At 44.4% G+C, this 13,684-nt stretch overlaps 1 protein-coding gene across 1 annotated transcript in view; it reads right to left on the bottom strand.

Annotated features, from left to right (window-relative positions):
- SETD7 (SET domain containing 7, histone lysine methyltransferase) overlaps positions 1-2,612 on the bottom strand; it is a 70,389-nt gene extending 67,777 nt beyond the window's left edge. The window contains exon 1 of the mRNA XM_089693896.1: positions 2,491-2,612. Within this exon, the coding sequence (XP_089550022.1) occupies positions 2,491-2,530 (40 nt within the window). The 5' untranslated portion in view covers positions 2,531-2,612. The remainder of the gene's footprint in view (positions 1-2,490) is intronic.
- Positions 2,613-13,684: the final 11,072 nt, after the last annotated feature.

Below are 13,684 nucleotides of genomic sequence, written 5' to 3'. Positions count from 1 at the left end.
TTTGCACACTGGTACTGACTAGTGTTCCAGCATTTCTCTTCTTCCTCATTCAGCTAACAGGTTAATGCAATGCAGTGCTGACGGAAAGGGGCAAACAAAGATGGTGCGCAGGTGCCTAACATCCTCCTTATCAACCAATGATGTCATTGGTTGTCAGAACACCAGTAGATGGAAGCTTGCAATGATGTACAAGGAAAACATGTGGCTTTGTGCAACTAAAAAGCAGACAATCCACCCACCAGCTTGAATACATTTTGGGGCATTTTTTAGGCATTTTGCCAAGTCACCCCTGAAGAACACAGATGGCACCCTGGTTGAAAAAGGCAGGTCCACATCATGGAGGCACTGAGGTGCACACCTGAAGAAGGACCTAAACAGAAGAGGAGAAGCCTTGGCACCATGTGACTGTGGCTTAGAGTACTATTCAAGAAGCCAAAGCTTGTTCAGCTGTACTTCTCCTATGGATCACAGGAGTGCAGTTTGATCTGCCCTCCTGTGATCTGTTTGGCTGAACCGGTCCAGGCTGAGGAAAGATTGCAACCATATGGTTGGGATCCACCCAGGAGCTTGGACCCAAGCAGTTGGTCGGCTAACTAGCCGCTTGAATGCTATTACAAGCAGCAGGAGGGGTTGTCCCCCCGCCTCCTTCCGCAGCTTGCTCGGGAACTCCCGTCCCACCAGGAGACCAAAGTGATAAAGCCGGCATGTCCACAGGCTGGTTGTAGAGTCAAAGTCGGAATCGGCTTTGATCGGCTCTCCACTAAGGTAACCTGGAAACGATGACTTGACAGCACTTCCGGTTTACTTGGATGTCAACGACACCATTATAAAAACTCAAAAGCATTCAAAAACACTGAACTTGGTGATTTGAATGCTTCACAAATACAGGAGGGATTGTGGATCTTACAAACCCCAGATCCTACCATAAAGAGTACCTGTCACAAGGATGTTTACATTCCTTGTGACAGCAATAAAAAGTGAAAAACAAAATTTAAAGCAACATTTAAAAAAATTAAATAATTAAAAAAAAAAAATTAAAGCCCCCCCCCCCCATGCTTGCAAGCAAATGAGAACGCATGCATCTGTCCTGCACGAACGCAAACAGAGATCGTTCCACACACGTGAGGTATCACTGTGAATGTCAGATCATGGACAGTAATTCTAGCACAGACCTCCTCTGTAAATCTAAAGTGGTAATCTGTAAAGGCCGTTAAATTGTTGCCTATGGATAGTAAGATTTATGTCGTCAGTTGCTGTTGCACAGGCGTGGGCAATTTTTAAGTGCGACATGTTGGGTATCTATTTACTTGGTGTAACATCTTATACTTTGCTCAGAGCGATTTTTTTTTTGTAGACAGTCACGGCTCTCTGCTGTGAGCAGTGGGGAGAACTGAGTGATCAGTAGTGTTTGCTCATTTCTCAGCCTTAGAGCCGGCGTGGGACAGATGAAGCATCACATCGATGCTGCATCCACCTAGGTACGATTTTAAAATAAAAAAAGAATCCCACACTTCTCTTTTAAGCCCCAAAAATGTAATATTTTGCAGCTTACCAATCAGATGTGGTGGCTTCATTAGCTTTCTCTTTTTCCCCTGGTGATCTGACCAGTAATACATCTCCTGTATTATACAGGCACCATTCTGGATGAAGGAGCACAGGGGGAAGATTTGCAGCAGCACTGTCAGTCTGGGGGGGTGCGTGTAGTGTTAGATGTACTAGCAGATTTAAATGCACTTACAAACTGAACTCCATCTAATACTTTCTAATTAGTTACAGCAAACTGTTTTTTTTTTTCTATAAAGAAATACAAGCTGATCATTGTAAGCACCCGTCAGTGGTATATGGGTTTGTCTCATCCACGAACCTGCAAGAGGGCATTTCTGTTGCAAAAGAACAGAATTACTATCTGGATCACCAGATCAAAATAAAAGAAAGAGCATAAAAAAAGAACGAAAAGTGAATGCAGCCATCAGGTCTAAGAATTGGTAAGCTGCAGGATAATGAATGTTTGTTTACTGTACAAGCACAACCCTGGAGAGAGGCTCTGAGCAGCAATTGCTGGAAGTGATGCCATGGGAATGAGAAGATGGAACAAAGAGAAAGTCATGGGGGTTCTCCCAATCTGCAGCACACTGGCTACCATGATGTGTACTATGAGGGGCATGCTGGGGAGGTGGTGTAGTTCAGGGCCAGTACTAGGCCAGCATGGCCACCAGTCCCCCCTCCCCCAATCAAGACCAGAACTCAGCTTCTTATAGAAGTGAGGAGTAAACAGTGCGACCCCTAGCATGGCTCTGCACACATGGCTCTCTGTAGCCCCCTCTCTAGGCTGGAGCCCCACTTTCCCCGCCCCCCCTCCATACACTTCCAGTCACACAATGATTTGGTGCACGCCATCCTCTCCTCTGCCGGGGGAAGTAATTTCGGGGCTCCCCTCGTGTCTGTGAGGTGAGCGCTACACGTGGACACACAGAGCAGGCCGGCACCCACCTTCCACCGTCTCCTCCACGTTCTCATCGTCGCTGTCCATGGCTTCTCCCTCCGCAGCTGACAACTTACTGAGCGAGCCCGAGCCTCGCAGCGCCCCCTCCCCTCCACTGTAGAGCGGCACGCTGGCGCCCCCTCTGGAGACACGCCGTACCTGCCCTGGACCTGTCACTCCATATGTCTTATCTGTGCCGGTGACATCAGCCTGCCATCAGCATCCTGTCATTTCCCACAATCAGCGATCGGGCCATTCTCCATCACGTCTGGAAAGTTTAGGGAGGACAGGAGCCCCCCCCCCAACTCCTTTACAGGTTACCACTTTAGATTTACAGAGGAGGTCTAGAATTACTGCCCATGATCTGTTGTTCACGGTGAAACCTCACATGTGTGGGACAATCACTGTTTGCGTGTGCCTTTGCACATGTGGGACTTTTTTTTTTAATTATTCATTTATTTCATTTTTTTAATTTTAAAAATCCTTGTGACAGCAAAAGGCATGCGAAAGGTACTATTTATGGAGGAGTCTGGTCTCTATAAAACCCCAAATCCTTCCACCAAGATTGGTGTTTTTGCAATGCTTTTGAGTTTCTTAACCTCCCTGGCGGTATGATTTTTTTCAGGTTTTTGGTGCTGAAAGCGGTACCGTTATTTTACATGGAAATTTGGCGTTTTATATTTTAGGCCTGTAATTCTAAGGAATAACTCACTCAAATCTGTCCAAACAAGAGTCTAGTAAACATCCCGGGTATGATAAAACTTGAAACACAAAATCATAAATTATAATTTAATAAATAATCATAAAAAATAATATAATAATAAATTTAATTCAATAATATAATCAAACCAAAAACACTGAAATTTGAAATATAGCGCCAAGTTCGCACATCGCTGAGCAAAGTCGTAAAATAGTTTTCAGTGTCTGATGACGAATTTCCCTACAAATCATCACTCAATTCTGCAAGTGGTTCTAATTTACTATCGCTGTTCTCTAGCTGGTCTAAAACCACTTTTGACCTAAAGGGACGCTTTTTGGACGCCATGGACATTTCTCAGTTTCCAGGCAGAAAGAACAGTAAAAATGCAGGCAGGGCACAGGACAAAGCACTAGGGACAAAATGTATGTGAAATGGTTTGGTACGGTAATGTTTTACTATGTGATTGTAGTGATTTTTGTGAATGTCACTTTTTTCAAATTTCCTGCCATTCCGTCCCCCGTGCATCCCGGCGCTCGCAGGGGACAGAACCTAAATGCCGGCGACGCTGCAAGAGGGACATCGCGGGAGTGCAGGACAAGGTAAGTGACCGAGGGATCGCGGAGCAGCGCCGCATGGTAAGCCAGAGTGTAGCTCGGGGTTACCGCTTGTGGTACTGAAACTTTACCCCAAGCTACACTCGGGAATACCGCCAGGGAGGCTACAGTGGCGCTGTTGACATCCAGGTAAACTGGAAATCATTTCATGTCATCGCTTCTGGGTTACCATAGCGGAGAGCTGATCAAAGCTGACCCTGGCTTTGTTTGGCTCTCCGACTGTGCCAGCTGGTCACTCAGTTCTCCCAGTGGGACAGTAGATCCTGAGCAAGCTGCGAAAAGAAGTGGTGGGTGGGGGACCTTCCTTCCCATTGCTTGTAATAGCAATCGAGCTGCTAGTTAGCCACTCCAATTGGTACAGCAAGAGAGCCAACCACCGGCTCTAAAAATCAGTACTGGGGTGATGCCTGCAGCTGTCAGTAACGTACGGGTACATTTCTGGAGCTGAGTGCATTTTCAGTTGGGGCATATACTGAGGAATGTATAAAGGGTGTTATAGACAATTTAGACCAGTGCAGGGGCGGACTGACAAATCATGGGGCCCCTGGGCAATAGGGGATCATGGGGCCCCTGTGTCCTAACCCAAACTCAAAAAAGTCTATGAAAAAGGTACCAGGCTCATCTCATGGGGCCCCCTACTGACCCCGGGCCCTCGGGCAGTGCCCGAGTTTCCAAATGGTCAGTCCGCCCCTGGACCAGTGTTTCTCAAACTTTTCTTTCAGTTGCGGCACCCATTAAAATCATGCACCCCATTCTAAAATGTAAAACACTAAACTCATGCTGGCCATACACAATTAGAAAATTATTCAAAAAAGCATTCAATACGCTCCATCATTCAACTTTCAAAACGTTAATGGACTAATTTCGATGATCAAAATGCAAAATTTTATGGCAAAAAAAATAACCTGCCATGTCGCATTTATTTAGCCAAAATGATTAATTTTCTAAACAGTAGTGGAAGAGATCGAAAACAATTTGAAAAAATTTACAGTGCATGCGCATGTTAAAAAGTAACCCCGGAAGAACAAGCAACAAAAACAAAGATCTTTCTTTTAAATACAGTTTTCAAGTGGGAGGGTTCACAATGGTCAAAAAATCTTTGCATCGTTTCCACCGATCGACGAAAAATGCACCATTTACAGTATATTGCTAATATATCGACAATTAGGGGAAATATTTTGATACAATGATGGCGTTATTGCATGCATGTTCAACTGATCTTTATAAATCCAACCATTTTTTTCTAACAATTTTCTAACCGTGTATGACCAGCATCAGGCAAGCTCCACACTTCTGCAACTGGTGGACAGAGTCTAAATCACACCTGATCCTGCAACCACATGCAGCCAAACCGCGCTGCTCTTTTGCAGTTGCGCAGAGCTGCCATCCATTCTTAATTGTACCCCCATGCATCTGAAATGCAGCATGTTTTCAGTTGTGGGAAATCACTTGGTGCTTTTCCTGCAGCTGTGTTTTAGGGAAAGTGCAGGAACTTTTTCCCTGCATGAAATGAAGGCACAGCAGCCTATTCAAATGAATGGGCTGTCTTGCCCACACAAAAGTGTGAACCTAGCCTAGCCCTTGATAGACCTGCTTTGCTGTTTAAAGAGTGATCCACATTCAGATTGTGCTTCAGACAGCAACGAACAGGTGGTGAGGAGGAGTTGTATCAATTCCTCACCACCTGTTTTAACCCCCTAATTACCAGATGTTGTGCATGGTTGTGTTTGCAGTGGGGCGCCATTCACTTGAGTGTGACTTGGGGCATAATTCCTGCTTTGTGTACAACACCAGCTGCTGCCTCAGCTACAAAAAATATTTGTACCATCTATGTCCAGTCTGGCAGGTGTACATTGGCCACTGAATGGCAGCACAATTTAAAAGCTACTGGAAAGAGATAAAAGACTGTGATTATCAACAACTGTTATCACTGTATATTTACAAAGTAGTGATAACACCCACAGTGCATGATGGTTTACAAGTCAATAAAAAGAAAACCTAACAAAGTATGTAAACGTTTATATACAAAGCAACCACTAGACATGTGCATGCTGGAAAATGTTGTTTTGTTTAGTTTTTGCATCCATTCGTTAATTGAAGAATTCGTTTTAGGATTTGTTGATGGAAGTATTTGTTTTTGGAATTCATTTCATATCTTTGGCATTCATTTTGTTTAATAAAGAAATAGCGCTGGTTGTTACGGAGTGGGCACCCTGCAGCTGCGCCTTGAACAACAATGACTCATCTGCTGTCAGTGGGATTGCCCGTTGTCAGCAAACAGTAAACAAAAAAAGTGCCAGTTAAAAAAAATGTTAAAAACAGCATAGGGGTCCCCCCAAAATCTATAGCAGACCCTAATCTTTGAGAGGAACACTGCGCCAAAATTAAAAAAAAAAGTGTGGTGTCCCACCAAAATCCATACGAGACCGTTAGGTCTGATATGGATTTTAAGGGGAACCCCATGCCAAACTTGTAAAAAAGTAACATGGGGACCCCTAAAATCCATACCAGACCCTTATCCGAGCATGCAGCCCGGCAGGCCAGGAAAGGGGAGGGATGAGCGAGCGCCCCCCTTCTCCCGAACCATACCAGGCCACAGGTCCTCAAACAATAGCCACCTCTTGTAGTTAGAATTCTGGTTGTCAGATTAGAAACTACTAAGTTGGGACTAGAGCACAGAGTAGATAGACTGGCTCTGAGTCCCAGTGCCACACCACAGTTTTGCGTTTGAGAAGCTGTATTACAGGCTGGTTGGACAACAGTTGAAGGGTATCCCCATCACCGCTGATCTTGTCTTCAGGTCTCTAGCACAAAGACGGATATCATTTCACCCTCAAGGAATTTTATACCTGAACTTTGCTGCAACATTCATCTGGAGGTGCTGTATCTTTGCACCGAGCATATGTGCACAGTTCCACCAGGACTCTTGTCGGGCCTTTTGCTGTTAATACCTGTTTGTATGCACATATATATATATATATATATATATATATATATATATATATATATATATACATACACACATATACACATGCATACATACAAGTATGGTTACGATATACTGGTTATAGTAGTTCCTCTACTCTCAATTACTTTGATTAGATTATTACTGGTTAATTTCCCAGAAAGGGAATTGTCTTTCTCCATTTGATTAGTATTTCCTGTTGATTTTTTTTGTTAGATTCTATTATATATATACATACACATGGGGGTAGTCAATGATGTCACACGCACCCTTTGCATATGCATTGTGGGGTGGGGAATGCCTTGGCTGCAGTTGACTGTGCAGTGGTAAACCCAGTTTGGGCCAAACCCAAGCTCATCCCTTACAGCTATAATGGTTGTGACTTGCTGTTCCCTTTAGTTTATTGCAATTCTTCTAGAAAGAGAGAGAGAGATAGCTGTATAGTATGTATTAGAGACACAAAACACTCCAAATGCTGCAAGTGGTCAGAGATTATGTCATACTAGCCTAGGCTAGGAAACTCAGAGAATTTTTTGCTTCATTCAAAGCAAAAAAAGGCACATTTTACTTAAAATGTTATTTAACCGCTTCCCATCCACGCTATAGCCGAAAGATGGTTACAGCGCAGCCTTCCAGTTCAGGGAGGACATCATGGAAGATGTATGGGAGTCGTGAACCCCCATTTCTGGGAAGATGTTTAAATCAAGTTAATACAATATACCTTCCTTTCTATTTACTAATCCTGGCAGCATAAGGATTAATGTTCATTGAGAAAGTTTAGTTCTGCTTTAAAAGCATATTCTGCCATGTTTTCTATAATCTTGACAGATGCTTTATTAAAGAAAGACTGTCTTTCCAGTAGCACTGAGTAAGCAATGTATATATATATATATATACACTATTTGTGAGAATAATATTCAGGAAACAGTCTGGATTAGTATAGTCAATAATACTTGTTCAGACATGGGAATGTAATATATGAGTAATGCTCAAACAGATGGGAAGAATGATTTCACTTGTCTGATGTCACCCATCTAAGAAGATGTTCCCAGCAATGAATCAAATTGAATGCTGCATTGCCAATCCTATTCCCACAGAAAACACAGTGAAAAAAGGTTCTGAACACCTCCCTATCACTAAGAAAGTGCAAAATGAAAATAAAAAATCCAAAGTATTTGACAACTAGGTGAATAAATTATACAAATCTGTACACAATAAAAAAATAAAAGTTGGTCAGAATGGAAAAGTAGTTGACGTGCTACAACGCATCTCCCCAAACGAATGATTATGTGTATTTAGTGAACAAATCCATATACTTAAATATGAAGAAACATTAAAAAAACATAAAAAAAAAATTGGTTAGTGTCTATAACAAATATAACAATGCACCTCCCTCTTACACAACGTGCACAAATGACCTTATATAAAATAATAACAAAGGCAATACAATCATGTGTATTAGTTCATCCTTTTAGAAATGAATTGTGTCCCTGGACTACAAGACACCTTCCACATCCTATAAACACTTGGTGACTTTGGTGATGAAATTGGTGCCTATGGTTAGTTGTCCGTGCTGTCACTCATGCTCCCCCTCCAAAACCGTACTCACCGCAGTATATTGACCACCTGCAAGTACGTAGGTCAAAAATGCTTTTTTAGGTGTGTTCCTTCCGCAGGCCACTGTAATGGATTATCCATACAGACATCTAAATGCAGCTAAGGCTTTAAAGTCATGTGTGGCTTCTCTCATAATGAACACAAATTCACATTCTTTAATTGTAGTCCCTTACCCTTGGCCTACAAGGACAATTTGTGTTGGCTCAATCGTGTTACAAAAATTTTGTTAGATCGATTCCTTTAATAATTTGTATCCCAGTCATATGAACTACTACATAAGATACCAATCACATCTTTATGGTTTTTTTCCTGATGCATTTCCTATTGCAATGAAAGAAAATCATCTCGCTGCATGTGAACACGCATTGTCACTAAGACACAAAGGGAGGGGAGATCCAAAAATATGGAGTTTTCTTGAGGGTAACAGGTGAGAGAAAATATCTTCATATGGTGACAAATGTTTCAATGAGAACTCTCTAAGATGGGAATTCAATTCTTTTAGATTTCCCCTCATTTCCTGTTTGTCTCCAGGACAGAAAGTAAAGGGGAATATCCCCAGTGGGACAGAGGCAGCAAAAAAAAAAAAAAAACCTTGATAGGGGTTTAAATCATTTCCTATTCTATTTAAATTGAAAACAGATTTGGATTTACATACAAGTAGCAGCCTCCTAGATAGGTTGCTAGGATGTCAGGCAAATCTAATTCTTTCTGGCTCCTCTGTAATCATTGAAGGAGCTATTGATATCTTTGGCCTTTTTTTCCCTCTGCCTTCTGAAAGTTTCCAGAACATAGAGCTGGAGGAGTCGAAGGGCAGCTTGAATAATTAGTGTGCTTTAACCACTCACTGGCGAGGTCTGTCCAGAAGGTGGCAGGGGGAGTATAAATAACTGGGGTCTGAACCCCCTGGTGTGATGTTGATCCCTACTCCTTGGACGGGGATGTGGGAAGTGGATAACTTCCCCTTCGGTCTTAACACCCCCCCCCCCCATTTCCCCCCTTCCCCCTCTCTTTTTTTTGTGCTCTCTCTCTTCTCTTTCTTCTTCTGTGTTCTTCTTTTCCTTTTTCATGCTCTTTATATTGTCCGTTTTCTGGTCTGTTTTTATACTATACACTTGTTTACTTTTTTTCTAGTATATTTTGATGATCATAATTAATACATTGAGAAATGCTGTCTTCCCTCTGCACCTGTTTCACCATTGGATATTTTTTTGCTCTTTAGTCCTTCAATATACCAGTTGTTAATGGTGTGTTATGTTATTAGTGAAATCAAGTGCCTCATGTAACACAAGTAACCTGATGAATTCTTTTTAATGAAACCCCTCGGGTTCAAGGCGTTTGTATTGGTTATGTCTCTTACATAGTTGGGAACACACTGTTCAAATTTTGTTTTGTTTTCTTGAAGTTATGTCTTATTCAACTAGAACCAGATGGTGCTAGAGTGCCATATGAGGGATTGATTGATTCTTTCTATTCTAATATGGTTTGTTCTTGCTGCAATACTCCTTTATTGTGTGTTTTGTTATTGTTGATATTTATGATATTGGCTGTAATGACAATTTTGCTAATGTAAGTTTTATTTTCAATAATAAAAATTGATTATGGGAAAAAAATAGCTGGGGTTTGGAGTAGCCAGGTTCTTGTCCTGCAAGAGAAGTTACACAGCCTCAGGGGCTGCAGCCCTTTTGAAGCAGTTCTACTGGAGTTTGCTAATGCTCATTGAGTCCCCAGCTGTGGCAGAACTAGAGGGCCTATTCTTAAGTATCTTTGGAGCTAGCTAAGGGATTTTACCTGGCATGGAAAGCTCACAGAGAAGTTCCTGGTGGAAGCTAGAGAGTGTCTAGCTGTCAGGGATCGCTCCCTCACCATCACGCAGCTGTGCGCTGGTGCCGGATCCCTATCAGCCGCGGCGGAGCGAGTGTGCATGCGTGGGAGCGTGCGGGTGCACGCATGCGCACTAGCATACACGTCACCACAAGGCGGGCTATTTAAACCACCAACACAGTTTAACCTATGCCTTCTGGTCTATAACGTCCTGCACTCCATAACCTGATTCTGTTGCCTATATCTGATATGACCCTGACTAAGAAAGAACTCCGCCTGCACCAACCCAGCTACTCCCTGACTATCCACTTGCCTGCTCCCTTGTACCTGATCCGCTCGATTGATCCTGACCTGGCTTGTCTGACCATGCTGCACATATGTACCTGTATCTGCACCTGGCCTGTATACTGGTAGCTGCCATACTTACCTGCTGCTGCACCTACGTTCCTGCACCTGACCTGCAGCCTGTTTACTGCCATACCTATCCGCTGCCGCACCTACGCTCCCATATCCACACCTGGTCTGCATTCTGGTTGCCACCATACCTGCCTGCTGCCGCACCTACACTCCTGTGTCCGCTCCTGGTCTGTATCCTTGTTGCCGCCATACCTGCCTGCTGCTGCACCCATGTTCCTGCATCCGCACCTGGCCTGCATCCGGATCTTCTGGGTCCTCACCTGCCTACCAGCATCTCCAGACCCACCCGGCACTTGTGCCACTCCTGGCTCGGTGACCTCTGTCCCCGCTATCAGAGGCTCTGAGTGGGAGTAGTAAGAGGATGCCTCCTCTTCACGTCAGGCTCCCCAACCAGGTATGTGACAGTACCAGAAGGCCATGTCGGAGCCTGAGAGAGGGGCCTCTCCTCTGGAAGAGATCTGCCAGCACATTGTGGCACTGACACAAGCCATCAAGGGCCTGCAAGAGGGTTATAACCGAATTGAAAATCGTTTTCATACTTTATCTGCACCCTCACCCTCTGCTAGCGCCGCAGTGACATCTGCTCCAACTGTCACTCCAGGAGCCATGATGAACCCTGCAGTGATGATACTGCCCCTGGAGCCTAGGGTTCCCACACCTGAAAGGTTTTCTGACGATCGCAACAAATTCAGGGCATTCCGCAATTCCTGTGAACTTTATTTTGCATTGCAACCTTGCACTTTTTCTTTAGAGGCAACCAAGGTGGGGTTCATGATATCACTCCTCCAGGGCGAACCACAGGCATGGGCCCACCATCTGCTGGAAAAGGAAGACACCAAGTTAACTTCCTTAAAATCGCTTCTTTGAGGCTATGGCTCAGCTCTACGATGATCCACAGTGATCATCATCAGCAGAAGCAGCACTCCACTCTCTTCAGCAGGGTCGAAGGGCAGCTGAGGACTATGTAACAGAGTTTAGGCGCTGGAGTGTCGATACCAATTGGGACAACGCTGCCCTACGATATCAGTTCCCCTTAAAGATGAGCTAGCCTGAGTCGAGGTCCCAAACACGTTGGAAGAGCTCATTAACCTGGCTATCCAAATTGACCGCTGATTTGGGAACAAAGGCTGGAAAGGTCCGCCAGCCAAATTTGCCCTATGTGGATGCTACCCAGGGTACCACCTCCAGCGAACATGGTACCAACCAGTTCTGCTACACCCAGTACCAAAGAATACGAACCCATGCAAATAGGGTTGCTACAAACCTCACTCACCCCGGAGGAACGACAATGCCGCCGACAGGGTAACCTATGCCTCTATTGCGGAGAACCTGGCCATTACGTACGAAACTGTCCTGCAAAGCTAAGTAAGTCTCTGACCACCCTTCCTGCTAAACTATCAACTGCAACCATCAACCTTGCTCACCTTACCATTTCCATTTCATTCCAGCTTCCGGGAAGAACCCTGCCAGTGCCCGCTATCATTGATTCCGGGGCCTGCAGTTGTTTTATCGAATCAACTTTCACCCTGCTACACCAGATACCCTTAAAGGCCAAAACTCAGAGACTGACCGTATACTTGGCCAACAGATCCAACATTAAGTCTGGGGCAGTCACACAGGAGGCTATCCCACTACCTGTGGTAGTATCTCCATCTGGCCACAAGGAACTACTTTGCCTGGATGTTATTGCATGACCACTATTTCCAATCATCTTGGGGATCCCATGGTTACAGGCCCACAACCCCAGTGTAAACTGGGTATCTGGTGAAGTGGACTTTCAATCGGCCTTCTGCCATGAGCACTGCTTGCCCCAAAGTCCTGCTCAACCCGTGCCCTTACTTTGTATGGGCAATGATGCTGAAGTAAGCCAAATCGTTCCTGCAGCCTACCATAACTTCCTGGACGTCTTCAGTAAACATGGTGCAGACAGCCTTCCACCTCACAGGCCTTACGACTGCCTGATTGAACTTCTACCTGGGGCCGAGATTCCCTTCGGTCAGATCTTTCCACTGTCAGAGCGTGAGTTGGAAGCACTGAAAGACTACATTGAGGATAATCTCAAAAAGGGATTCATCCACCCCTCTACCTCACCAGCAGGTGCAGGTATCTTCTTTGTAGAGAAGAAAGATCATTCCCTCTGTCCATGCGTGGACTACCGCGAGTTAAATAACATTACGGTTAAGAACAGATATCCTCTGCCATTAGCCCCAGAACTATTCCAGAGGCTCAGATCCGCAACCATATTTACCAAGCTGGATTTGAGAGGGGCATACAATCTCGTAAGAATCTGGGAAGGAGATGAGTGGAAAACGGGCTTCCGTACCAGGTTTGGGCACTTTGAGTACCTGGTTATGCCCTTCAGACTGTGTGATGCCCTTTTCAGCACCTGGTAAATGACATTTTCAGAGACTTTTTAGGTATTTTTGTGATCATGTACCTTGATGACATTTTGATCTTTTCCGCATCCATCGAACTCCATCGGGGACATGTGCAGACAGTCCTCAGTCGCCTCAGACTACACGGACTTTACACAAAACCGGAAAAGTGTGAGTTTGAACGCCAGAGCATTCAATTCTTAGGATTGATTATATCCACTGAAGGCTTCAAAATGGATTCCCAGAAAGTCTCCGCCATCCTGGAATGGCCTGCACCATCTGATAAAAAAGGAATACAACGTTTCATAGGTTTCGCAAACTTTTACAGGATATTCATCAAAGGATTCTCAGCTATCATCACTCCTATCAACCAACTGACCAAACAGGGAGTCCAATTCTGTTGAACACCAGAAGCCCAAGACCCTTTTGACGCATTAAAAGGACTTTTTAGCTCAGCACCCATATTAGGCCATCCGGATCCAGCACTACCCTTTCTGGTAGAGGTAGATGCCTCGGAGAATGCTGTTGGGGCCGTCATATCACAGTGGCAAGGCCTGAAACTCTTGCTTCATCCTGTTGCTTTCTTTTCCCGTAAGCTATCTCTTGCGGAGAGAAACTACGATGTAGGTGACCAAGAATTACTGGCCTCAAGTCAGTCTTGGAGGAATGGAGGTACCTTTTGGAGGGAGCAGT

Source organism: Staurois parvus, unplaced genomic scaffold (genome assembly GCF_062004578.1).
Source record: "Staurois parvus isolate SC_StPar_1 unplaced genomic scaffold, SC_StPar_1.0 ptg000639l, whole genome shotgun sequence".
NCBI classification, from domain to species: Eukaryota; Metazoa; Chordata; class Amphibia; order Anura; family Ranidae; genus Staurois; species Staurois parvus.
The sequence above is the reverse complement of the archived record's forward strand: the minus strand, read 5'-3'. Positions and strand labels throughout refer to the sequence as shown.